Here is a 27,890-nt window from a genome sequence, read left to right as displayed (position 1 = left end):
TGTAATAAGAGGGAATGAGAAAATTGTTCGCCTTTCAAGGCGGGAGGGAAATAGAGGCGGGCCGGTGCTGGTTAAGTACTGGCAAGGAAGAGGCCAAGGGCGAGCAGGCAGGCGAGGGCCTAAGCCTGGGAAACATATATTTATATATTTATATATTTATATATGTTTGTCCTTTTTTTAAAGTGGAAGAGCCTCGGTTTGATTATTGACATGTTAAATGTATAATATACTGCAAAGTATCTAACCCTGTTTAGTTCAAGGAGTACAAATAACAGGAGGAAGAGATCTGATGACGTTGTAAGGCATTAAATACTTTAGTTTTTTAAATCGTTCCTTAAGTAAGCTGACTCTGCTGGAGAATTGTGTAAATAGTTTATATAAGGACCCAGTGGGCTCTGAGGACTGCCCTGTGTGACAGAGAAGACGGATGATGCTTCCTTAGTACAGTATATGGCGTCAAGGGTCCCATTCTGGATTGAGTTTTCGTTTCACATCGTTTTTCCTTTACGCTACTAGCAAACTATTCCTTTATTCAACAGACAGATATTTTAATAATCCAGTATGTTTATAATAATCCTTGATGTTTCAACAAATTTAAATCTGTAGAGGGTTTCTTGACAACTATGAGCCACTCTTCTTGTTTCTGAATGAGGTGGGCCATCTAGGGCTTGGGAGAAGTTGCCCCTCTCCAGGTGAAGGGAGGAGGAAGGCTCCACCGTGTGAGGAACAACTGGCTGCCGAGGCCGGAGTGTCCGAACTGGGAGGTGCTGGCAGCCTCGCTTGCTGTCGGGGGGGGGGGGCATCTCTTGTCAAGAATTGTTGGTTGGTTTTGCTTGTAGTTCCTTAAATTCATTTCCAGATGAAAGGAAGTCTAGATTTCTTTGTGCTCAGGAAACAGGAAAGGATCACGTAGAAACTCCTTCAGGAAAGCTCATATCCTGTGATGACTCACTTGAGGCTAAGTGGCCAGCTTCCTAAGGAAGGGGAATTAGCTCAAATGGTAGAGCGCTCGCTTAGCATGCGAGAGGTAGCGGGATCGATGCCCGCATTCTCCAAGTGGCATTTCTGTTCGTGTCTTTTATTAGAACATTACAAAGGGCTTAGAGTCTTGAGGCAATGTTAAAGAGGAACACTATATTTTTTCAGTATAGATTTTCTGGACTTCAGTTCATTTTATCAGATGCATGGAAGTCTGTTTTCTTTTATTAAAAAGAGCTTTTTGACTACAGCCATGTGAAATACTGTGGAAGGAGAATTAATTCAGACAGTATTAGCTTGTTAGAGGTAAAGATACCAGTGCCAGCATTCTCAAAGTCATTCTGTTGTGTATGTGTTTTATTAGAGCCTTAAAGAGGTAAAGTGTCTTGAGGCATGTTAAAGACTAACACGTTTTTTTTTTTTTAGTATAGACTTTTCTAGACTTCAACTCACTTCCTAAGATATAGTGAATTCGGTTTTTGCCGGTTTTAAAAAAGGTTTTCTGAGGAAAGCTTCCTATCTGTAGTATAGGATGGGGAATTAGCTCAAATGGTAGAGCGCTCGCTTAGCATGCGAGAGGTAGCGGGATCGATGCCCGCATTCTCCAAATATTGTTTTCTTCCTGTGTGTGTTTTATTAGAGCATTATAAAAGTCCTGAGACATCTTGAAGACAAACAATTTAGTATAAACTTTCCTGAACTTGAGCTCACATGAGATGCATATTAAATATAGATTTTATGTTGTTGTTTTTTAAAATAACTCTGTCTACAGCCCACCACTTAAGAGTAGTTAGAGGGGAATTAGCTCAAATGGTAGAGCGCTCGCTTAGCATGCGAGAGGTAGCGGGATCGATGCCCGCATTCTCCAAGTCATATTTTTCTATGTCAGTTTTAAAAGAAGAACCGGGAAAGCGTGATCAGTTACTATTATGTGTTTAAAAAAATAAATGAAGCTACACATTTTAAATTGCAGCTTATCAGGCAAAATGAATGGGAGGAAAAATAACTCAAATGATAGACTGCTTGTTTAGTATGTGGGAGGTAGGACTATAGATGCCTGCATACGTTAAAGGTGTTACTTACATGTTTGTAATAATAAAATGATTACTTATGCCCCACTGTAGAGGATAAATAAAAAAAAAAATCAAAAGCAGAGTTCTTTAGTTTTCTGCAGCAGTCAGGAATTCCGTTATGGAAATGGATGTATTTCAGTGGGAGAAACCTTTAGAAACTTAACCGACCATTCGCAGTAAAAGATTGTAAAAAGCTATTTATTGTTCAGCATTGCCTTTTTTTAAAGGACAAACTTCTCTGCTCCCAAGCACTCTGGCAGGCGTGTGGGAAGGATTTTGTTTTGCCTGATCCCTGGGATCACTTAATGCTTGCTAGGTATTGTTTTATTGCTTTAGGAGGCACAGTATTAGAATGAGTCAGTGTGAAATCTGTTATGCCGGTGTGTGTTGAAGCTGCTTATTCAGAGTCTTCCAAGAAAAAAAGGGGAGGGGAATTAGCTCAAATGGTAGAGCGCTCGCTTAGCATGCGAGAGGTAGCGGGATCGATGCCCGCATTCTCCACGTTTTGTGTACATTTATGTATTTTTATAAAAATGCAAGATGGTGCACTTTCGAAATGTTTGTACTGCATGTTCTTCTAGAGAAGACTTTAAGATTATAATCTACTATAGACAATGAAAAGTGAAGAGGGATAAAATAAATAAAAAATAAAGTTATCATTTTTAACTTAAAAAAAGATTTATGGCAGCAAATCCTCAAGGGCTTAAGTGCAACACAAATTTAAGTGTAACAAGTCAAATATAAGTCTTGCAAAGCTGCTTATTCTACAATAACTAAGGATATTATTGTAATTTTACTTTTACCTGGCAACAGCCTTCCATAGACTGACCTATGACTTTGTATTCTGTTATCTTTTGTTGTATTTTGTCAGTTTTTTAAATTTTAGTTTATGTAGTTTACTGCAATTTTGTCAGGGTTTCTATTACTATACCAGGTACTATGAGGTGTTTGTACTTTCATTATAATTGTAATGTTTGCTTGATTTAGTTTGGGGGGAGGATGGGGATCTTATATTTGCTTGCTTCTATATAACTTTTGCTTAATTTAATGTAAACTGCCCTGATTACTGATCTCACTAAGGTGGATGATATATAAGTTTTATAAATGAATAAATAAATCCTGTCATTTAGCATAGCAAGTCATAGGAGAATAGTGTTTGATGAGTCAGCTCTGTAAGTTCCAGTGATCCAAATGGGCCTACCCTAATTGTAACTTACTACGCAAAACAGCAGGATTTCAGCCACTGAAACCTAAATTAGTTTTTAAGATTATTTATAATATTTTGTTTATAAAGAGATTATTAATACAGTTAAGTAATCTTATGTACTTAATTTATTTCATTATGGTCAGCATCTATTAGCATTGCATTGTTGTTGTTTCGTCGTTTAGTTGTGTCCGACTCTTCGTGACCCCATGGACCAGAGCACGCCAGGCCCTCCTGTCTTCCACTGCCTCCCAGAGTTTGGTCAAATTCATGTTGGTAGCTTCGATGACACTGTCCATCCATCTCATCCTCTGTCGTCCCCTTCTCTTGCCTTCACATTTTCCCAACATCAGGGTCTTTTAAAGGGAGTCTTCTCTTCTGATGAAATGGTCAAAGTATTGGAACCTCAGCTTCAGGATCTGTCCTTCCAGTGAGGATTCAGAGTTGATTTCCTTCAGAATGGATAGGTTTCATCTCCTTGCAGTCCAGGGGACTCTCAAGAGTCTCCTCCAGCACCACAATTCAAAAGCATTAATTCCTTGGTGGTCAGCCTTCTTTATGGTCCAGCTCTCACTTCCATACATCGCTACTGGAAAAAACATAGCTTTGACTATGCAGACCTTTGTCGGCAAGGCAATGTCTCTGCTTTTCAAGGTGCTGTCTAGGTTTGTCATCACTTTCCTCCCAAGAAGCAGGTGTCTTTTAATTTTGTGGCTGCTGTCACCATCTGCAGTGATCATGGAGCCCAAGAAAGTAAAATCTGTCACTGCCTCCATCTCTTCCCCTTCTATTTGCCAGGAGGTGATGGGGCCAGTGGCCAAGATCTTAGTTTTGTTGATGTTGAGCTTCAGACCATTTTTTATGTTCTCCTTTTTCACCCTCATTATGAGGTTCTTTAATTCCTCCTCACTTTCTGCCATCAGAATGGTATCATCTGCATACCTGAGGTTGTTGATGTATCTTCCGGCAATCTTAATTCCGGCTTCGGATTCCTTCAGTCCAGTCTTTCGCATGTCTTCTGCATATAAGTTAAATAAGCAGGGAGACAATATACAGCCTTGTTGTACTCCTTTCCCAATTTTGAACCAAGCAGTTGTTCCGTATCCATTTCTGTTGCTTCCTGTCCCACGTATAGGTTTCTCAGGAGACAGTGTCAAAGAAGCAATTATGAGAAATGAAATGATACAGTGGTCTCCAACCTTTTCCAAACCATGGACTAAAAATAAAAATGTTGAAGAGCACTGGTCCCGGGACTGTGCCTTCTGGTATCCCACTTGTTACCTCCTGCTAGTTACATTCTATTTTAACTATTATATAGTTATAATAAAACTAGTTGAGTAGGAGCCATTAATAAACACACTCTGAATACATTTCTGTAATCAGTTGTATATCCACCAGTTGTTCTATCCAGCCCACACCTAGTTAGCTTGCTAATCAGAATATCATCTACCACAGAGGATATCCAGTCAAAAATGAGATTAAGATTGATCTGATAGGATTTGTTCTTGACAAATCTGTCTGCTTCTAATTACTGGTTTTCAAGGTGCTTGCAGATTAACTGCTTTTTCCTAGGGCTGGTCAGACTGATTGGTCTGGAGTTGTCGAGTTCTCCCCTTTTGAATGTAGCAACCATAGTCCTCCTCCAGTCAGGGTGGATTTAATTTCTATCAAATTGATTTCTATCATACAATAAATTTTAAAAACCCTAAATAATAAAAAAATGATTTAAATCAATTTGATTTAAAATAAACTTTGATTTTTATTCCCCCTACCTCTAGTCATCTGGCACTTTACTCATCTTCATGATTTCAAGAAAATTAGTAGACAGTGGTTGATAGTTCTTCAGCCAATTCCTTCAGTATTCTTGGATGCAGTTTCTCATTGAAAGTAATATTTCTTGATTATTTATCTATCTCAAGCTGTAATCATATCCCCTCCACTGGTACTTCATATTTGCCAGGAGGGTCATAGACTGTTTTATGTTATCTTTTTTTTTCTATTCCCTAGAGCGTAGCTAATACACTATACAGTCGTGCCCTGCTTAACGATTACCCCGTATAACGATGAATCCGCTTCACGACAATGTTTTTGCGATCGCAAAAATATGTTTTAATTGGGTTTTTTCGCTTTGCGACGATCGATTCCGTTTTGGGAACCAATTCTTCGCATTATGATGATCAAAACAGCTGATAGTTGGGTTTTCAAAATGGCCATCGGCTGCTCAAAATGGCTCCCTGCTGTTTTTAGGAGGCCTTTTTCGCTTAACAGGCACCCGAAAATGGCCACCATATGGAGGATATTTGCTGGACAAGCAGGTATTCAGCCCATTGGAACGCACTGAATGGTTTTCAATGCATTTCAGTTGGCTTTTTTATTTTGCTTGATGACGTTTTTGCTCTACAGTGATTTCGCTGGAACGAATTAACGTCGTCAAGTGAGGCACCACTGTATTTTTTCAGTCTTTTGCTACACAAGAACCTGAAGAATGTTTTTAGCTTAGCTTGCTGGCAGCCAACAGAAAATAGTTGAAAGTTTTGACTTCTGAAAGGATGGTAATAAACAAACCCATAGATTGAATTTTCCTCTGCACCACCCAGCTTGAGCAACCTAAGTTGCAATCTTGCAGATTTAAAAAAGGAGGGCCTTAGTGGAAGACCCCACCAAGATGGAGATCAAGTGCATAGAGTGTGTAAGTGAGTGATATGTCTTACGTCTGGAATGCTCCATGTTATAGGTGCTTATGTTGTGAGCTTCCACCAGCAGGCCAAGTTTAACATTGATGCTCATGTGGAACAAATACAAGTATGCACAGAATTAAAGCTTTAATAATTCCATTTCATAATGCCAAGTTCAAAACAAATCTGAATAAAAATACCTTAAGAGGAGGAAAAGATGAAACCAGTAAATTAAAAATACTTTGTTTTTGGGTCTGAGTGCAACCTATAGTTCAACATTATGTCAGAATCACAGTTTTAGCCATTGCTTCACTTCAGGAGTGGCTGGCTGTACAAGCAAATGGAAAAGTCAAGGAGTTTTGTATAAAGGCCTAAATTATGGTTAGTAAAAACTTGAAACCATTAAAATGCATATTATTGATTGGTGTACAGTGAATTTGACATATGTTTCAGAATTCTGACATGCATGATAAAAAACCAGACTGCTGATAGTAGTTTATTACAAACAAAATCTTCATACAGACAAATATACATAACTGAATTTGTATTCAAATAGAACTAGTATTGAAAGTTTTTAAATGTATAGAACTTATATGAAATGCTGGTCCTACTTTTGACCATTGACACTAGTTAGTTTCTAAGAGATGGTGTCTTTAAATTACATACAACACTTGTACTGAAGTCAACTGACATTAAGAAAACAAGTTTTACAATTACATTATGATAAAGTTTGGGCCTTATTCAGAGCAATCTAACTGTCTTCCCAGTCACAGTCAAGAAGTCATCATCAGCCAATGCATGAAGTGCTTCTTCAAACATTTCTTTAGTGACAGCCTTAAAGAGAAAAACACAGAAGTAAATATATAGATAATATGCACAACATTCAGTATTTCAAGACTAGGCTTCTTCACCATATCAGTTCTCTATGGACTGGAAGTTATATTTCAACGAACATTCGAAAGGGAAGTTCTACCCTGGAGCCTTGGGTAAAATTAATTACCATATAACATAAAGTTAATGCAGGTGTAACTTTGCTGAGTGTTATGCCCAGGCAACACAGACTGTAGTTAGTCACATGGTTCCTGTTATGGCCAAATGTGCAATGGGCCAGTGGAACTGCTTCTTTGGTAGCACTTCTGCTTTGGCGCTACTGCAATAAGATTTCATTCTGTTTTGAGACTCTCATAATTTGGTGACTAGGTATATGTGGAAAAAAATCTTCCTGCAAAAGAGCTTCCCGGCTACTCCTAATATTCATATGCCTAGATCTTGCAGGGATAGGCGAAACCTCACATACAATAACATGACATGGACTGCACTGATAACAGTTTTTATCCTTAATTGTAATTATGGCATCACTTTTCCAGATTTCCTCACTGAAGAAATCCCAGAGTAAATTTACAAACAACACAAAATACAACTTCACAGTAGATTCAGAATAGAGAAGAGGATTTATTGGATGTCAAGACATGAACAGCAGATAGTATGCAAATCTTTAGAAATATAACCATCAAACTTACTGTTTCAGACTGTGCACGAAGATCTTCAAAGAGCTGTTGGTATCTCAGAGCTGGTGTTTTACCCTTGGACTGAATAAGCTTCTTCAAAGCTTGAGCCAATTCTTCTTTGCGTTTACGTGCAGTGGCACTCATTCCTTAAAAAACAAAGAAAAAAAAAACACTGTACTTTTTTCTCAGTTTAACAGTACTTAAACAGTTGTTCAAATGGCATCTATACAACTTCCAGTGAAACAAATGAGAGAATCTCTCACAGTTCATTGTAGTAACCAGTTCTAGGATAAATATGAGATAATTGAAGCAGTGATTCTTAGGCAAATGCCAAGATTAAATTGGTTTTTGGATATGCACCTGTAGTGAGAATAGATATATCCACAATTCCAGTCCTTGGATCAGTAGCAGACTGTTTCAGAGCCTCACGATGAAGACGTTTAGCTTCTTCTACATCTATCGTTTCCACCTTAGTAGAAAAACGGACTTTAGCATGAGCTTCTGCCAAACGAATCAAAGACTCCAATTGCCGAGGATAGGCAGAAACCATTCCTCTACCACTTCCAATCTTTCTCATTTCAACGTATGCCTGGTCCAAAAAGAAATAGTTTGCATTATACACATGCATGTGTAGTTTTTGTACATATGTACTTACAAGAATTTTTAAATATAAAGATATTACCTAAGCAGACATAGTTCTATGATGACTGCAGTATTTTAAATGAGAACTCAAGTGGGCTGTTAACAAACCGTTCCAATGTTTAATATGTTGGGATTTTAAAAATATTTTTTAAAATCGTGAAAAGGATTGCCGGAAGTCAGAATTGACTTGATGGCACATTATTAATATCTCAAAGTACTGGAATCGGCAGGGACTACAGCAATTGTCTGAAATCCTTGTAAAATGTATTTTAAGCAAAACTAAACTGTTTCATATTTGAAAGCAGACCTCAATAATTATAGGTTCAGTTGTTTTGGTGTGTTTTTTTCTGCTTCCCTGCATCCTTTTTTAAAGTTTTTAAAGAAAATGTATGGCACTCATTAAAACCAGACCACGAATGGTCCAATTTATCTCTATTAAATGAAAAGGATGAAGCTGATAGAAATGTAATCAAACTAAAGGTCCATTTTATTCTCAGAACCTTCTTAAATTTGTCTGCATCACGAACTGCTCTTCTGCGCATGGCTGTACCACCTTCAAGAACACTAAAATATATTTTTCCCCCTTGTACATTCCTGTGAGTACACATATACACATATATACTGCAAAGCACTGCAGAGATTATTGGATTTTAGAGGTACATTTTTCTGATGTGTTAATGCTACTCAAAATTGGTTTACTTTAAACACAGGAGTCCACATCTTACTAGAGCAAACTTGGATCAGTGGTTTCTTTATAACAGTGTTTGGAACCCTGTACTCACTCCAATTAGGCTATTTATTTACTATAAATGTAGTATTTCATTGGTACATATTAAGTTTCTCGTTTCATTCCTTTTCTGTTCTCCCCTAGGTCTTCCTGACAGCCAAATGAGAAACTTGACACTAGGATTGATCTAGAGCTGACAAGTCTGCATTGGAAGACAGAACCAGAATCCAGTGAAGCCTCCTTGCCACAGGTGTGATGAATTTCATAGATTACTCCTGCAGTGCCCAATCCCTTCTTGCGTACTGTTCTGAATGGTTTCACAACTATGAAGGGCAGATTTTCTGGAGTACAGAAGAAAGCAAGATTGGTGGAAGAATTCTCTTTCACCTGTGGAATTAGCTGAAGAGATTTTTGCTCTTTTTCATTACAGGTCCACCTGCTGGTGGTCGAATGTACCCAATCACTTTGTGTGTTCTGATTATGCTTTTGAACAACATATCATTTAGATTTATATTTGTGAATATTTTATTGAAGTTCTTTTGAAATCAACTATCAAGGTTACTTCCTTGTGGGTCTTTACTTATTTACCATATTTTTCGCTCCATAAGACGCACCTTTCCATAAGACGCACCAATTTTTTAGGAGAAGAAAACAGGAAAATATGTTTTCTTCGCTCCATAAGACGCACAGACTTTCCACCCCCCTGTTTTGTGGGGAAAAAGTGCATTTTATGGTGCGAAAAATATGGTATTTATTTATTTATTTGATTTATATCCCGCCCATTTGGTCTGGTCGAGCACTCTGGGTGGCTTTAAAGTGTAGAAAAATGGTATGCAAGGTTATAAATGCTCTATTCCACTCTTACCCCAATGAGAGCTTGACTTGCTTCTTCACTCAATCTTGGATTGACATAGGCACGAGCATAAGCAATATAATCTCTTAATACTGCCATATCCATGTACTCCTCTTCCATCTGCTCTTCACTTTGATAGTATAATGCAACCAAGTGGTGAGCCAAACGTCTGTCATAGGCTTCATCACGAGGATCCAGCATAAGGAAAATGAGATCAAACCTACATAGAAAAAAGTAGTAAATGCTGCCGTATGGCTTTGATGGATCCATCAGATGTAAGAGAATTCAAACAGGTGTTATGTTGAAGCTCTGACAAATATGTTCTCTATTTCTATGAAACTACTTTCATATAAGAGAATGTGTACTAGTATGGCTTGTTTCATGTTGTATAATTGCTACACAATCGTTAAAGTTGAAGTCAGAACTTAGGTGATACTCTGAATCAAAGGAATAACCTCAGTTGTCAACTGACTTGGGCAATCTAACTACATTCCCATGAGTTTAGGTTGAAAGAAGTGGCAACTTTCCTCAGAATTATTTCAGAACAACATTTCTCCTGTCATCTGTGCTGCAAACCCCTCCCCTTACACATATTAGGACCTGATGATGAGATTCCATTCAGTTAGAACAGATTCTAATAACATATGAGTTAGACTTTACCTGGACAACAAGGTATGGGGAAGCTGTATGTTTTCAATAGTAGTTTTCTTTGGATTCCACTGGGATTCTATTGGATTTGCAGCTGCTAGAATCGAGGTACGAGCATTCAACTGGCAAATAATTCCAGCCTGTCAGAAAGAAAAGGAATGACATACATGTCTAATTCTGGCAGAGTCCAAAAATGGATAATTTTTCAGGAATAATGGCATATTAAAATATGTGTATATGAAGTCTCAGTTACTGCTTTACAAACAAGAGCTGAAATGAACTGTTCAGTATGTTCAATCTTTCTGTTTAATACTTCAGGCATTAGCCCCATTCTCTTTCACTCTACTCATTTCTCCTTTCTGCTCACCTCACAACATACAAACAGTGATCACAAAACACATTCAGTCCTCAATAGGTTGTTGTTAGTTCTTTCGCTCTTCTGTTCTACCCCCAGCACAATTTATCTAGTTCTCTAAATCCTGAGGTTCCGTCAATGCTGCCAATGCATCTCTTATTTATGGATGACACTTTTGGCCACAAAAGCATTGATGCTTGTATGTCAAAAATTAAGGAAATGATACAAATACCCAGGATCATTATCTCTTTACTAAAATAAAATAATTACAGATAATTTGCTAAGTTTTTACCTTTGCAATAGACAGGGTTTGCTGTTCCATGACTTCATGAAGCACTGATCTTGTGCTTTCATTCATTTTATCAAACTCATCGATACAGCAAATCCCATTGTCACTGAGGACCAAGGCTCCAGTCTGCAGAACTAATTGCCTTGTTTCAGGATCTTTCATTACATATGCTGTAAGACCAACGGCACTAGAGCCTTTCCCAGATGTATACTGGCCTCTTGGAACCAGACTGTAGACATAATGGAGCAACTGTGACTTGCTGGTACCAGGATCTCCACAGAGCAGAATGTTGATCTCAGCACGAAAGTTTCCTCTGCCAGTGTGGCTGAAATCTTTCCTTGATCCTCCAAATAGCTGAAGAAGAATACCCTGCAAGAAGCATTTCAATGGCAACCTGACTTAAATGTTTTTTAAAAATATATTAACATACAAACATGCATGATTTAATGATTGCAGATTCAGATTAATTAGATGCCCATTAGCTGTACCTACTGCTGAAAGAAAACAGCTTATCTGAGAGAAGATAGACACATGGCTGGAGATTGTTTCTGGTAGTTGCACAGATGTGCTTCATCAGATAGTCAAGAAATGGAATTGGTATTTCTTTGCATTAAATTGGTTCCCACAAAACTACAGGCATACCTTATAGGCATCTTATTTACCTATACTATATTATCAAATTTCTGGGTATAAACTTAAATTCTAACTACAATCTTTCTTGATTTTACTAAACATCCAAAAATTGCTATTAATGGCATCCACTCCTTTTTATTCAGGTATCAGAGGTGCAACACACTAAATAAGAACTGGAAAGTTCTTGACTGGCACTTAATCGTGTTTTCTGTTGTGCTAGACTGCTATCTCTGTTTCCTCTGGAAATTATCTTTGTGGAGAAAAACTTCATCTTATTAAAACACAAACACACATTATCATCTTAATTTCAGAGCTTCTGACTTCTTGAGGCACTGTACATTCTAGATCATGACTGGACTAGCTTTTTTGCATTTTTCAAACTTGTAAAACAGTGTTCTTCGGCCTAAACTATGGACCAGAATCCTGTTGCTATTCATGTAAAGCTTGCATAACTTACTGTGGATAACTGAGGAGGCATGGAGTGTTGTTTTGTTGTACACCTGATCATGCACCCAACTGCATAACAGATGCACCCCAGCACCTCATGAATTAACAGACTTTATGTGAACACCAACAGAATTGTAGCCATTATTTCTTAGTACAGATTTTACAAGATAGGAGTACAAAATTATTTCAACATTTCATGTTACATGAAGCATCATACATATTCAAAGAATAAACCGCCTAGAGTGGTCCTGAGTTTACTAGATAGGCGGGATATAAAATAAATAAATAAATAAACAAACAAACAAACAAACAATTTTTCCAAAAAATAGGAAGTAGGATAATTCAAAGTAAGGAAGGAAGGAAGAAATACGAGGAGCAGGAAGAAAACTGTGGATAGAGGGGAAATGATTTGTATCTTTGAACCTTCTAATTCATCAGTGGTAAATGTAGTAATCCGGCTCTGCCATTCAAATATATTTCATTTTTTGCTTACCTTCTTAATATCTTCATGCTCATAAATACTTGGAGCAAGTGCTGAAGAAAGTCTGTCATAAATATCTGGCTTTCTGGAAAGCTCCTGAAGCATTTTCTCTCGTTCCTCTGTAAACATTTTCTCCTCTGTTCCGTCTTCAAAACCACGTAAACGTTTTGAGTCCGTTTTACAGTAATGAATAACATCAATGTGTGTCTTATAGACAGATCTTACAGTGCTCATTCTTGGAATGACACGGACAGGGACTGCTCTGTATATACCTAATTAAATGAAGCAATATCGTATCAGACAAATGAAAAGAGACATTACACATATCCTACCAGTAAAATGTTAACCAAAAAGATTTGAGTTTGGGCTAGACTATGCAGTCAGTTAGATCATTAATTCCCAATTATGAATTCCTAGCATGTATCAGTTCTTAAAGTACAATGCGACACATAAGCACTGTGTATGAGTATTAGGTACATAAGAAGAGTACACCTACTTTATTGTTTACCATGGTTTCATTTAAAAAGTTTGTATATTACATGGACTCTAGCATTATAAAACAACAGCTGAATACTTACTGCATAAGATAGACAAAATTTTAAGCTCCAGTCCATTCCTTGCTGTTAAAGTCCTGACCATGATTCTTGGGTTTATGTGTGTGAGAGTACTGTACTGTGAACATGAATGTCTGAGTTTATTAAAGGATGCTTCCATAGCCCCCTCCCCAGACCCTTACTCTTCTTGTTTGCTTTAAAGCATAGAAAAGCTTTTTTTTTCTCACTGAACTTGGTGTCACTAGACTTTGTCACAGATGTACCTGCTTGCTCCACTTTGAAGCTAGGCTGTGGTACATCGGCCAACCACGAATATCCTGTCTACCTAATTTCCTATTGAACTGTAACCGCAGAACAGGTTGCAGACAAGTTAGAGTACCCAAAGGGGAGGGGAACTGCCTGCATACTTAGAAAATATATGCTCTTTTGCTGTTCTACCCTATAGAATGCATACTGAATAACTCCCTTGACCTACTTGTCAGCCAATGAGGATTTTTCTGTACCTTTATTTCCTTGTGGTTAAAAGGCATAAAAGCTCTTTGTACTTTTGGGTCAAGGTCCCTTGTGTCTGGGGGACCCGAGTAGCCACTCAAAATAAACAGCACTTGTTCTCTCTTGAGTCTGTGTATGGTCAAATCTCATGCTTGCTGGTACAAGAGTGTTTTAACACTCCCAGATTTCTTATATCTGGCTCACAGTACACAACAAGCCAGTGTGCATGTGTGCACTGGAGAATCATGGTGAGGGCTCTATCTTTGCCAGTGAAAAATGGACTAGAATTTAAGACTTTATGTTATGCAGTACAATTTCAACCACTATTTCATTCATAACACCAGTTATCTTCTCCAGTAAATATAGTTCAGGCAGTCAGGATGTACCAGTTGCATCTTGATATTTTGTTATACAATCAAATGCAAAATAATATCTCATGTGTAAGAACTTAACACATACACAAAATTTGTATATGCATTAGTATTTGTAGTTTTTAAGCAAGTTGATGAAAATTAACATGTGCCAAATATGCCTGAAAATATATACTGTATGTTGTTGCTATTGCTGAAAGGGCTGTATGATGAAATCTTTCTGTTTGCCCACTATTTTCTTTTTCTTTTAACATATTATACATAACATTACAGAAAAACATTATTCTACGCAGCCTCATTTGTTCATTTTTATCTAATATAAACAAGCAGTAATACCCAGACATTTCTCTTACCCGTAACATTTACTCTATCACCAGGCTGAACTTTATCCACTAGATCATTGTGAGCAAAAAGTACAATCGTGTATGGTGTCTGGCCAGCTGGCATATCCTCTGGAGACTCCTGCAGTTTGATCTGACACAAGGCCAATGATTAATTGAAGCACATATATACAACTGTAATACAATTATAAAATCAAGCCAATTAATTAGCAGAAACAGTGGATTGAATCTAGTTGTGTCACAACTAGAGCCACTGAATGAATGGGACTTGTTCAGACAATGCTTACGGCTCATTGATTCACTTTGAGATAAAGCCAATGGATTTCAGAAGGTATCTACGGAAAGTATACATTTATACATTTTTTCTTCCCATTTCTCTGGAAGTTCATATCTTTCTCCTTTTGTTGCTCTTAAGGGTGCCACATGATTGTCATCTTTCAGCCCCTTGTGATCCTTATACCTATCTGCCAAATCTGTCAGCATATAAAGTGGTGTAAAATTCTACATTTTGTTGGCTCTATCCTTTGGAAATTAATATCTATTTCTTACAGCTTGAAGAAACAACAGTACATTCCATGCTTCTAAAGAGAACCAATGCCAGTTAACTATCAGTCTAGTGATTTGTTCCAGCGCTGTAAGAAGGAATTTTGCTATCTCTAACTTAACTGATACATACATATTGCTCCAAAGAGTAAAGGTAATTTGATTGCAACAGGCCTTAGCAAATAACTGCAGGAACTGAAAAACAATTGTTGTTATGTGCCACCAAGTTAAGTTGTTTGCAATATATGGCAATCCTAATAGTGCTTTCAAGATATGAGGGATGGTGAATAATTTGTTTAACATCATTACCCCTTTGGTCCCCTGGCTCCTAGATTGACACTTTACTCACTACACTGGCTCTCATCAGAGAAATCTGAATCTATAATGTACAATATAAATTAACTGCTTAGTTATACAAACATCACCAGAGGTAGCTTAACCAGTATGTGTCGTGGGCAATAGCGGTCAAATGTCAGTGCACACTAGCATAATCTGTAGTATAGGAAGCATTTCTGTAATTCTACAAGAAATATGTTGGAATTTACTGTTGAAAATTAACAACTTATAAAGTGAACAAGAGATCAGCATACCATTTGTTTATCTGAGAACAGGGAGCGATTATGAATCAAAGCCATACTATGTGTGGTGTTGCAATTCTTGCAGGTGGATGGCTCAGCAATCCTGCCACGATCAATTTCTACTCTTGTTGTGAATGCACAGACCTGACACTTGAAAAAAGCTTCTTGCATTTCTGGAATTAACTGTGAGCTTCTGATCACCATGCCACTTATAGTGATAAGCTGGTCAATGTCTACGATGAGAACAAAGGAGTACAAATAATGAATACACGTTTCAGTAAATCTAATATAATTAATTTTCTAAGATTCAGTAAATCTAATATAATTCATTTCCAAACATTTCTAAACAAATAAGCCTATGGCAATATATAAACAAGAACTGTGATATATCTACTGTGGAATTATATCTTTATACAAGGAACATGTTGAGCTTCAATTATTTCCTACTAGACTTAACAATAATTTTCTCCATGAAAGAGTTAAAGATATATACAGTGGTGCCTCGCTTAGCGAGTGCTTCGCTATGCGATGAATTCGCATAGCGAGGGGGTCCGGGCCATCGCTGGAGCATTCGCTCAGCGATGGCCCCTATGGCGATTTTTCGCTTTGCGATGATCGCTAAGCGATTCGCTTAGCGATCTTCGCAAAAGAAGCGGGGGAGAACAGCTGATCGGCGGTTCCAAAATGGCCGCCGGAAGGTCCGCGCCGCATTTTCGCGCCCTGCCCTCGCTTACCGAGGGCGCGAAAATGGCGGCGCTATGGAAGAAACATCGCTTAACGGTGAGTTTTCAAGCCATAGGAACGCATTGAACGAAGTTCAATGCGTTTCTATGGCTTTTTTAGTCCCGTTTAGCGATGTTTTCGCATAGCGAAGGTTAATCCGGAACGGATTAACCTCGCTATGCGAGGCACCACTGTATCTTATTTTCCAGCACAAAATTTTATAACAATTACAAAGCATGACTTAAACCTGGCTTGCTATACCTCTAGCTGCTCTTCTGGTTTTTGTTTATCCAAAACAAAATAGTTTAATAAAAGTATCTCACAGTATCAAGGATACATATTGTGTGATACTAAATGGCTTGGGTCCAAGCTACCTCAAGGACCACCTCTCCCTTTATGATCCCACACAAGTGTTAAGATCATCAGGAGAGGACTTTCTCTCACTCCTGACACCTTCAGAGGTAGTTTTTGGTGGGCACATGGCCCTACTCTGTTGCTGCTCCCAAACTTTAGACCTCCCTTCCACAGAAGGTCAAGCTGGCCCCATCTCTGGTGTCCTTCTGCAAGCAAGCAAAGACTTTTCTCTTCAGGCAAGCTTTCCCTTTGTGACTGGCTGCCTGAGTAGGGTTTTTAAATGGATTGTTGCACCTTACTCCTTTGAATGTGTTTTGAACTGCTGGATGGCTCAGTGGTGTTGCTTTAGTTTACCATTTTTACTGTAGCATGTTTGATTTTTAGTACTTGTATACTCACTGAAGTTAGCTTTAAATACTGTCTTTTGATAATCTAAGCCAGTGGTTCTTAACCTTGGGTTACTCAGGTGTTTTTGAACTGCAACTCCCAGAAACCCCAGCCAGCAAAGCTGGTGGTGAAGGCTTCTGGGAGTTGCAGTCCAACAACACCTGAGTGACCCAAGGTTAAGAACCACTGATCTAAGCCACCTTGGGTCCTTTTTAAGGAGAAAGGTGGGGTGAAAATATTTGTTGTTGTTTAGTCATTAAGTCGTGTCCGACTCTTTGTGACCCCATGGACCAGAGCACGCCAGGCCCTCCTGTCTTCCACTGCCTCCCAGAGTTTGGTCAAATTCATGTTGGTAGCTTCGATGACGCTGTTCATCCATCTCATCCTCTGTCGTCCCCTTCTCTTGCCTTCACATTTTCCCAACCTCAGGGTCTTTTCCAGGGAGTCTTCTCAGGTGGTCAGCCTTCTTTATGGTCCAGCTCTCACTTCCATTCATCGCTACTGGAAAAACCATAGCTTTGACTATGCAGACCTTTGTTGGCAAGGTGAGGTCTCTGGTTTTTAAGATGTTGTCTAGGTTTGTCATCGCTTTCCCCCCAAGAAGCAGGCGTCTTTTAATTTTGTGCCAGCTGTCACCATATGCAGTGATCATGGAGCCCAAGAAAGTAAAATCTGTCACTGCCTCCGTATCTTCCCCTTCTATTTCCCAGGAGGTGATGGGACCAGTGGCCAAGATCTTAGTTTTTTTGATGTTGAGCTTCAGACCATTTTTGTGCTCTCCTTTATCACTCTGATTACAAGGTTCTTTAATTCCCCTCACTTTCTGCTATCAGAGTGGTATCATCTGCATACCTGAGGTTGTTGATATTTCTTCCAGTAATCTTAATTCCGGCTTGGGATTCCTCCAGTCCAGGCTTTCACATGATGTCTTCTGCATATAAGTTAAATAAGCAGGGAGACAATATACAGCCTTGTCGTACTCCTTTACCCAATTTTGTACTAATCAGCTGTTCCATATCTAGTTCTAACTGTTGCTTCCTGTCCCACATAAAGATTTCTAAGGAGATAGATAAGGTGGTTAGGCACTCCCATTTCTTTAAGAACTTGCCTTAGTTTGCTGTGGTCCACACAGTCAAAGGCTTCTGTGTAGTCAATGAAGCAGAAGTAAATGTTTTTCTGGAACTCTCTGGCTTTCTCCATGATCCAGCAAATGTTAGCAGTTTGGTCTCTAGTTCCTCTGCCCCTTCGAAATCCAGCTTGTACTTCTGGGAGTTCTCGGTCCACATACTGCTGAAGCCTGTCCTGAAAAATTTTGAGGATAACCTTGCTAGTGTGTGAAATGAGTGCAATTGTACGGTAGTTGGAACATTCTTTGGCACTGCCCTTCTTTGGGATTGGGATGTAGACTGATATTTTCCAATCTGGCCACTTGCTGGCATATTGAGTGTAGCACCTTAACAGCGTCATGTTTTAAGATTTTAAAATAGTTCCACTGGAATGCCATCACCTCCACTGGCCTTGTTGTTAGTCATGCTTTCTAAGGCCTATGTGACTTCACTCTCCAGGATGTCTGGCTCAAGGTCAGCAACTGCACTATCTTGATTGTCCTGGACATCCAGATCTTTCTGGTATAATTCCTCTGTGTATTCTTGCCACCTCTTCTTGATGTCTTCTGCTTCTGTTACGTCCCTACCATTTTTGTCCTTTATCATGTCCATCTTTGCACAAAATGTTCCTCTAATATCTCCAATTTTCTTGAACAGATCTTTGGTTTTTCCTTTTCTATTATCTTTCTCTCTTTGCACTGTTCATTTAAGAACACCCTCTTGTCTCTCCTTGCTATTCTTTGGAAGCCTGCATTCAATTTTCTGTAACTTTCCCTATCTCCCTTGAATTTTGTTTCCCTTCTCTTCTCTGCTATTTGTAAGGCCTCGTCAGACAGCCACTTTGCTTTCTTTGGGATGGTTTTCATTGCTGCCTCCTGTACAATGTTACGAGCTTCCATCCACAGTCCTTCAGGCACTTTGTCCACCAAATCTAGTTCTTTAAATCTGTTCTTCACGTCCACTGTGTATTCATAAGGGATTTGGTTTAGATTATACCTGACTAGCCCAATGATTTTTCCTACTTACTTCAGTTTAAGCTTGAGTTTTGCTATAGGAAGCTGATGATCAGAGCTACAAACAGATCCAGGTCTTCTTCCCAAGGTTCATAGATCTTACATTGCAGGTTCCTATGCAGTATTTTTCTTTGCAGCATCGGACTTTCCTTTCACTTCCAGGTGCGTCCGCAGCTGAACGTTCTTTCAGCTTTGGCCCAACCACTTCATTAGCTCTGGAGCTCCTTGTACTTGTCCCCCACTCTTCCTCAGTAGTATGTTAGACGCCTTCTGAATTGAGGGGCTCATCTTCCAGCGTCATATCTTTTAACCTTTTGTTCCTGTCCATGGAATTTTCTTGGCAAAGATACAGTACTGAAGTGGCTTGCCAGTTCCTGTTCCGTGTTTAGTCCGAACTCTCCACTGTGCCCTGTCCGTCTTTGGTGTCCCTGCATGGCATAGCCCATAGCTTCTCTGAATTACTCAAGTCTCTTTGCCACGACAAGGCAGCAATCCGTGAAGCGGGTAAAATATTAGGAATTAATTAATACTGAAAACATTTTACCTTCTGGGTTTAGGCTCCTCATGTTTCTGGTTTTTAACGCATTATATGGTCTAACTTGAATTTGATGTTCCAGTATTGAGTGAGGATAGCGGTCAAAGAAGATTTCATTAGCAGCCATATCAAATGTAGGAATAACTTCCTGTACAAATTGGATAAAAACCATTAGTATACACATTTCCACTACTATACAACATTTGGGGGAAAAACACATTCTGATCTTGTTTAGTTATAGGTAGGAGGATGAATTAAGGACCATCTTTAAAAGCCTCCATACTTTTGTAATAATGAAAGAAATCTAAAACATAAGGTTGTGTCCAAGGCCAGTATCTTTTACTTTGTATGTACTTATATAGTGGTATTTTTGTTTGCTTGCCAGATAAGTAGAAGCCAAAGAACCAAATAGTTAATTCTGTTCGTCTAAGGAGACTTCAAACTTTGTTTTAATTTAGCAGGGAGCGCTCGCACGTCCCCTGATCTGAGGCAAATCTGCTCCGACGAAAACTCTTCTGTTGAATTAGGCGAGATAGAGAAAAACGGGGGTGTCGCTTGATCTATTTCTCTGGTAGACTAGCCGAAATACAGTGAGAAAGCAAACTCGTAAAGGCGAGTCCGCGCGGCTGCATCTATCTGGGTAAAACGTGGTTTACCCAGGCAGAAAAAACATAAAAGTGTCAGAAAATGAAAAGGCTGAGGAGGCCAGAAAAGGCGGGAAAACTCGAAAGAAATAAAACGGCTGAATAAAAACAAAAACAAACTCACGGGGGGGATCATAGATAAATAATTGAGAAGGGAAGTATCCAATTAAAAGGGAAACGATGAATAATCTAAAGGAAAAAACCCTGTGGAATAGCTCTGATTCTTACGTAGAACCTCACAGCACGGCGGAAAAAAGGAACTGAGGAGAATATTGGGAGGGAGGAGCATGTGCCTCTTGGGGGATCGTCCCACAAGATTGTTACTTTTAGCTCTAGAATACTCCGAGAACGTCAGCGCAGGCGCAGACTAAACCCATATGTGTGCATTCACAGAAGACCACGATGAAGAACCAAATAGTTAATTCTGTTCGTCTAAGGAGACTTCAAACTTTGTTTTAATTTAAAAAATATGAGCTCCCATTACTCCATGACAAATCTGCTTTAAAATAAAGGGAAAATATTATTTAAAAGGCTTGATTGAGAGCTTTTTGGGGCTTTTATTATTTAAACATCACTAATCTTTATTCTCAATATATTAATATTTACATATTTGGAGTGAATCAATCAACTGATTTACCAGTTTTTGGTTGCAATGTCATTAATTGTTTTGTGTTTTTATATCTGTAAACTAACCCAAGGAAATTTGCCAGTTCTGAGTAAATTAAATGTAATACATGTATAAATTTAATAAATGCTATGGGCATTTTGTTCAGCTCAATAGGACAAATCCTTAGACAGTAGCTGCAATGGTACAATTTCAGTTCAGGAAGTGAGATTAACAAGAAAAAAGATTCTGTGACCCTGGATCAGGAATTAGAGCCATATCACCCTGATTTAGGTAACAGAATGTCAGTTCATGTATGCCACAGGGGCAAATTTTCAGTGATAATTTGTATTTGTATCTCTCCTTGCCTTTTATTTTAGTGCCTTGAAGATTCTGTTTCCTGAATTTTTCCTCTTTGAGCCTCAGATACTTGTACAAGTGGAAATTGTTTTGAAAGATACAGCTTTTCTATGGGTGACTCCTGTCTTGTTTGTGCATGAAACTCTTTTTTTTTTTTTGTTACATCCAGTTTGGGTTGAATTTGTATTCCTGTTATTTTTCTTATCTGATTTAAAATGTTTCCAGAACTCATTTAGAAATAATGGCATAGAACCAGGAGATCAATACATGTTTTACATAATTAAAATTAAGTGTTCTCTTTATCATTATCACACCATTAATACACATCTGAAATAATAAAGGCAACAGATCAAAATTGCATCCACTAACTAAATTATTGCTGTTACAATTATGAACTATTTCTGAGTACTCCCTACTTAGAAAATCCTGAAAAGGGTAGCAATAAATCAGAATTGACTTGACAGCACATGATGATGATGATTACTACCACTTTCACTGTATCAAAGAGGCTGTTGAAAACTTACCTGGGGATAGCATATCAGCTGTCTATACAGATTTTTATCAAATGATTTCAGATGGTCACAGTTTACATTCAAAAATGGTTCCCCAACCAAGCTTATCTGCAAAACAATTTGTCTTAAATTAACAACTATAATTTAAACCTTAAAATGGAAGCAAGGTTTCAACAATACAGTATTGCTGTAACATACCTCCTCTAGTCGCTGCATATACAGAGGCTCATTAACATCCAATCCAATATTTTCTTCTTTAGCTGTCGGATCAATGAAACGCTGAAGAAATCTCTGGAAATTTAGGGACAGGTATCCAGTTACAGTATTTGAGTTCTTCCAACAGAATCACAGTAAGCAAAATGTTGTAATATAATTGATAATTATTCTTCCATAAGTGATTTCGATTTTGTGTCACTGGCAAACTGTGATTGAACACCACTCATCAGAACACTGGAGAAATATATCTTAGTTGCAAGTTTCTCATAAGCATCATCATACATTTCTTTCTCGCAAGCAAATTGTCACTTTATTACACCCAAATGTGACTGTTTCAACTTGAATTAAGCATGTTCTGCCAATACAATATGTGAGATTATAAACATATTTTCAAAAATATACTGTGTACACTCACCTGGAACTTTTCTTTGCATGAGGCCACATTGACATCTGTTCCCCAAATCACAAGCTTTTGTTCAAGTGATTGTTCACTTGCCGCATCCTCTGCTGTAGGCTGAACACAGAAGTAAATCATCATTATTATTTTGAGGTTGCAAATCATTACACAATAAGATTCAGTGAATTCAATGCAAGAGACATTTTTTCAAGTAAATATGCAGAAGCATTGGCTTACTGCGTGAAATGTGAGACACCTACCATATCAGAATGCAGATCCACTTGTCTTGCTTTGCGGACAGAGCCAAGATCGGCCCTCTGTCGAACTGGAGTTCCTCGCACACCACTCCTTGGGGTTGCATCTACTCTAGAACTGGGAGTGCCATAGGTCAGTGGTGAACTCACATCAAAGTCCAGTGGAACTATTACAAATAACACAAAATGCACAAATAAATGTAACTGTTACATAAGCTTACCAATTTGCTTCCTCCAAGAGAAGGCAAGAAATTATGGTACTTTGTGGAATAATCCTAGTGTTTTAAAAATCAACAAACATCATAAGCCTAAACATTTGTTCTAAAAGTAAACTGGTAGCTTCCAAGTCAACTGATCTTATTTTGCAGCAATTCAGTGCTAAAAGTTATGCCAGTGGCATTATGAAGGGTGTAACAAATAGCATCTTGGCCAATAATTTTTAGAATGGGTTGACTCTGAACTGTAGTGGGCTCCCATCTGTGGGATATATAATTATTTTAAATTAATACCATGCACAAATAATCATTACCTTGATACAGTATTAAAACAGGTAGCTGAATCTACCATAAATCTGAAATCATACAGGAAAGATATTGATACATTAATTGGTTAACTTTATTTACTTGAAGCTATTTGATACTATGATTACCGCTGATGCGTTACAAATATGACAACATTCCATTATAATAATAAATTCTCGAAGACAAAGGACAAGTATTATAATTACTTTAAAAATAACTTCAGTGAAGAATTTAAATGTGTGCTTAAATACCTTCCCAAAACAAGAATGAGAGATCATAACTTAGAATAGATGACATCATTAATACAAATGTCTTATGGACATTTGTATTAATAATTCTTCATACGAGTCAATTTTTCCATTGTTAAAAACATCCCTCATTATTTGATACAGTATTACCTTCACTCTCTCCTGCCCTCCTCCAAGTTGGTTTTCACAGTGACTTATGGCCTAGGGAAATATACTTCAGAGGGGCATGTATCTAACTTAATTTCTTGGGTCTGGAAATCAAAAGCCTGCACTTAGCTTGAAGATTTTTCTTTTGAATATCTTTTCCTCATGACCCCAAATGAAGAGCAAATAATAGAAAGATTTTTTAAAAAATTAAGTCATCAAGGGAACAATATCACAAAATTTATCAAAATAATTTGACAAGCTATTTTACAAAGCAGTCTGATGTTATTACTAGATCACCTAATCCAAACACAAAGATACCTGAATGTTGGAATTGTGGTGGACTAGAAAACAGTGTGACTTGAGCATTTGGGCTTTGTGTGCCAATCAGTGGAGAGGTTGGCATTGGCTGCAAATCTCCTGTGGATGTGGAATCATCTGGGCGACGTCGCTGTGATGGAGGGGACTGTATATCTTCAGAAGCAGCTGCAAGTGAATGACAGGTAAGAGATTATGTAAACTTTTGTATACACCTCACATTTTAAGCCAAACAGCAGGATCTTTACTTTTTCAAAAATGTTGTTGATATGTGTTGTCAAGTTGGAAGCAATCTATACTGACCCTGATCGGGCTTTCAAGGTAAGTGAGATATTTAAGTAGTTTTACGTCCCTGATGAGTTTCCATGACAGACAGAATTTGAACCCATCTCCCAAGTCCTAGTCTGTCACTCTATGCACTACACCACACTGGGTATCCAGTAAAAATACTGTAAAAAGGGATAGTCCATCTTTTTTTGGATATAAGATAGCACTCATTTTTCACTTTGTTATTTAAAGAACAGTTAAGCCACAAACTCTCCTCCTCCAAAGAAAACCTTGATAAGTGGAATTATTGATGCAACATTATTATACTCTGGGCTTGTTAGCAAAATAAGGCAACAACGTCTCAAAACAGAGATAAACACTTTCTGCATGAAGTAGCAGAGCATTATGTTCACCTATTAATTTGTGTTTGTGCCAACCCTAGCACTTTTGCCAATTTGGAAGTTACAAATACTGTAGATGGCATTGCCATATGGCTCCTCATAATTTAGTGAGATTTCACAATAAATCCTAATAAGGAAGCTGCACTAGCTTAGTAGTAGTACAAGTGAAAAGGGTCTAAATGTTTTAGTAGGTCACAAAATGAATACTGTATAAGTCAGCAATATAATCAGGGTACTTTTAAAAAGGCCTAAATTCAGTAGTCCCACCTAGAGTAAACCTACTGAACTGCTTAATGGTGACTCAACATTTATGCAAATCACACTGATTCAATAGCTCTTCTTTAGTTCAACCATTTGGATTCAAGACTTGGTCTGACTAAAAAGGCATAGTTTCCAGGTAACAAAAATGGTCCTGATTTCTGTTGGGATCACCCATCTTTCTCTAGAAAGCAGGGCTAGAATCAATAAGAGGAAAATAAAAGGAAGATCTCAGCTAAAGATCACTGGACATTTCTCAGCAATAGCTGTTTTACACGCAGGACAGACTGCTGCATGAGTTGGATGACTTCCTTTTGGCTGGACATATTTTAAATAGAGGCTAAATGACAACCTGTCAGGGACGTTGCTTAGGTATATTCTATACTGCAGATCTTGCACTGAGCAAATGCTGGACTAGATTACCTCAAAAGACATCTACAACTGTACAAACACAGATGTATTTTGAAGAATAAGCTTATCAATATTCAGAGGCCTCCTGGTCACATGATACATTTCAAAGTCCATGTTTACAACCTCTATTAGGCCAACTGAAAACACATGAATCTCTGTGTCAGCTTTGAAGGTGACAGAACTTTTCTCCATGAAAGTAGTGGGTGGAAGGTGTAGCTTCCTTTTAAAGACAGGTACTGCTGGCTAGACAGCTCAGTGGTTTAGGTCTCTGGCTGCAGAGTCAGAGGCTGGGAGTTCAATTCTCCACTATGCCTGCAGGGAGAAACTATTTAAAATATTTTTACCCCACCTTTCTCCTTGAAAAGGACCCACAGCAGCTTACAATATTGAAAGAAAATATTTGAAGTTAAAAGATAATATTCAAAGCTAAGAACAATGAATATAAAGAGGTATCTTACATCGTAAAAAGGCAATAATTAAAGTTAGGAACAATATATATACTGATATTAAAAACAAAAAAGTCACTGAGAGGAGAAAACACAATAAAATCCATCTAAAAATCACACACAGGTAGCTAGATTACTGAGGGAAGGCTTGCCTGATGAGAAAGGTCTTTGCCTGCTTGCAGGATAGCAAAGATGGGGCCAGCCTGGCCTCCAGTGGGAAGGAGTTCCAGAGTCTGGGAGCAGCAACAGAGAAGGTTCTCTCGTGTTCCCCATCAGACGCACCTGTGAAGGTGGCGGGACAGGGAGAAAGGCCTCTCCTGGTGATCTTAACACCCGAGCCGGCTCATAGTAGCAGACAGCTTGGACCCAGGTCATTTAGGACTTTACAGGTCAATACCAGCACTTTGAAATGTTCCTGAAAAGTGATTGGCAGCCAGTGGAGGTGCTGTAACAGGGAGGTTATGGGATCCCTGTAACCAGCCCCAGTCAATAATCTAGCTGCTGGATTTTGGACCCACTGAAGTTTCCTGACACTTTCCTGTCGCAGCCTCACATAGAATGTTTTACAGTAATCCAGCTGGGAAGTAATTAGGACATGTATGACAGTGGCCAGATCAGATCTCTCAAGAGATGGACATAGTTGGGGCGGTAGTTTTAATTGTGCAAATGAACTCCTAGTCACCACTGAGATCAGGGCATCCAGGCTGAGGGATGAATCCAGGAGCACCCCCTAAATTGCACACCTGTTTTTTCAATTAGAGTGTAATCCCATCCAGTACTGACTGCATCCCTATTCCTTGTTCTGTCTTTTGAATGACCAGGAGCACCTCTGTCTTGTCTGCATTAAGTTTCAATGTATTCACCTTCATCCAGCTATTACTGATACCAAACACTAATTTAGAGCTGAAACTGCTTCCTCAGATTTACATGGCAAGTAGAGGTAGAGTCGGGTATCATCCTCATACTGGCGACACTGAACCCCAAAACTTTGGACAATCTCTCCCAGCAGGTTCATGTAGATGTTACATAACACAGAAAACAGAACCCCGAAGCACCTCACAAGTCAGTGGCCACGATGTGAAACAGGAGCCCCCCCTAACTCCACCTTCTGAGTTCTGTCCTCCAGGAAGGACTGGAGCCAGCGTAAAACAGGGACCTCAAGTCCCATTCCAGAGACAGGACAGGAGGATAGTGTGGTCAACAGTATCAAAAGCAATGGAGTGATTCAGCCAACCTGTGTGACCCTGGGCAAAGTGTACAGTCCCAGGAAGACCCCAGGATGATCAACTGCTACTGAGTACTCTCTACCTGAAAAACCCTGCAAAAGGGTCACCACAAGTCGCAAGCGATGTGCACGTTATTATTATGAGTGGTTATTTATTAGTTGTTGTACATGTATTGATTTTCCTCCAGTGGACCCTCCTGGGTGACACACATGGCTCTCCTCTTCTCCACTTTGTTCTTACAACCTTGCATTGTAGGGCAAGCCGTGGAAACGTGACTAGCCCAGAGCCACCAAATGAGTTGCATCGCCGTCTTGAGGATTTGAACCCAAGACACCGGAAGTCTGGCGTCCAACGCTACAACCACGGCATCACGCTGGCTAGTGAGGCCAACTTAAAAAGTAGCAGGGAAGACACTGCAGACATTCAAGCGAGTTCATCAGGTCGTGGAGGGAGAAAACGTGGCCAGAGGCCACCCACACAGACACAGGGGCGCCCGAGGCAAGGCACTTACGCGTAGGAGGGTTGGGGGTCCCGCTGTCTCCCCGGCCGGCTGCCCCCCTTTGGCGTTTACTGCCGCGGCGGCTCGGTGTGGACGCTGGCGAGGACATGGCTCGATCCCTCAGGCGAATCCCCTAAAGCAAAAGAGACAAAAGAGAAAGCGCCGCCCCAACTCCGGAGTGAGGGGGGGGGGAAAAAGCCGCGAGCGTTCGTGAGGATAAAGGGCGTCCCGGGACAAATGCGGCGGACGACCCTTCTCCCGCGCGCCCTTTGCAGAGGCTTCCCTTCTCGCGCCACGAGGGGCAATTTTTACGGTACCTTCTCGGCAGGCAAAAAAGGCGGCGGGCGAAGAACTATAAAAAAAAACCCGCGCCAAAACCGTCAGGTGACCTGAGGCTTTCGCGGGCTTTCTCACCAATCCCAACGCGGATGAGACCAATCGTCCACCCACAAGGGTGGCCGCTGTTCTTGCCTTCCCATGTTGAGGTAAAAGACTCAGAGGGATACGGGAAGTGAAGAAATGAATCGTCATGGAGCCTAGGGACGCAGCTTAAAACCCAACGGAATCATGGATAGCCGTCGGCTTTCTAAAGGGAAAGGGTTTTCTTCAACGTTGGCACATCCCTACGGCCCGAATGGTAGACTCCTATTTGAC

At 39.2% G+C, this 27,890-nt stretch overlaps 1 protein-coding gene, 1 long non-coding RNA gene and 4 other non-coding genes across 7 annotated transcripts; 5 read left to right on the top strand and 1 right to left on the bottom strand.

Moving 5' to 3' along the window:
- Window positions 1-9,356, top strand: LOC140706934 (uncharacterized). Its single transcript, XR_012086869.2, has 2 exons — window positions 1-297; window positions 8,952-9,356. It is a non-coding gene; the product is annotated as an uncharacterized LOC140706934 (long non-coding RNA).
- TRNAA-AGC (transfer RNA alanine (anticodon AGC)) lies at window positions 983-1,055 on the top strand. Its single transcript has one exon. It is a non-coding gene; the product is annotated as a tRNA-Ala (tRNA).
- On the top strand, window positions 1,513-1,585 carry TRNAA-AGC (transfer RNA alanine (anticodon AGC)). The gene has a single exon. It is a non-coding gene; the product is annotated as a tRNA-Ala (tRNA).
- Window positions 1,774-1,846, top strand: TRNAA-AGC (transfer RNA alanine (anticodon AGC)). Its single transcript has one exon. It is a non-coding gene; the product is annotated as a tRNA-Ala (tRNA).
- TRNAA-AGC (transfer RNA alanine (anticodon AGC)) lies at window positions 2,480-2,552 on the top strand. The gene has a single exon. It is a non-coding gene; the product is annotated as a tRNA-Ala (tRNA).
- MCM4 (minichromosome maintenance complex component 4) lies at window positions 6,063-27,693 on the bottom strand. Of its 2 annotated transcripts, XM_020790934.3 has the most exons (17): window positions 27,554-27,693; window positions 27,249-27,369; window positions 23,732-23,896; window positions 22,504-22,664; window positions 22,262-22,360; window positions 21,829-21,921; window positions 21,643-21,738; window positions 19,520-19,658; window positions 15,405-15,625; window positions 14,284-14,404; window positions 12,526-12,785; window positions 10,956-11,321; window positions 10,321-10,448; window positions 9,673-9,880; window positions 7,799-8,027; window positions 7,451-7,584; window positions 6,063-6,764 (listed from the first exon to the last, which is right to left on the bottom strand). In XM_020790934.3, exons 2-17 carry the CDS (start codon window positions 27,343-27,345, stop codon window positions 6,672-6,674), a joined length of 2,610 nt encoding a protein of 869 aa, XP_020646593.3. In that variant the 5' UTR covers window positions 27,346-27,369; window positions 27,554-27,693; the 3' UTR covers window positions 6,063-6,671. The 2 variants fall into 2 exon arrangements, with proteins under 2 accessions (XP_020646593.3, XP_072855017.2); XM_072998916.2 differs by lacking the exons at window positions 27,249-27,369; window positions 27,554-27,693 and adding an exon at window positions 25,664-26,277.
- Window positions 27,694-27,890: the final 197 nt, after the last annotated feature.

Source organism: Pogona vitticeps, chromosome 4, assembly GCF_051106095.1.
Source record: "Pogona vitticeps strain Pit_001003342236 chromosome 4, PviZW2.1, whole genome shotgun sequence".
NCBI lineage: Eukaryota > Metazoa > Chordata > Lepidosauria > Squamata > Agamidae > Pogona > Pogona vitticeps.
This window is presented reverse-complemented; position numbering and strand designations above follow the sequence as displayed.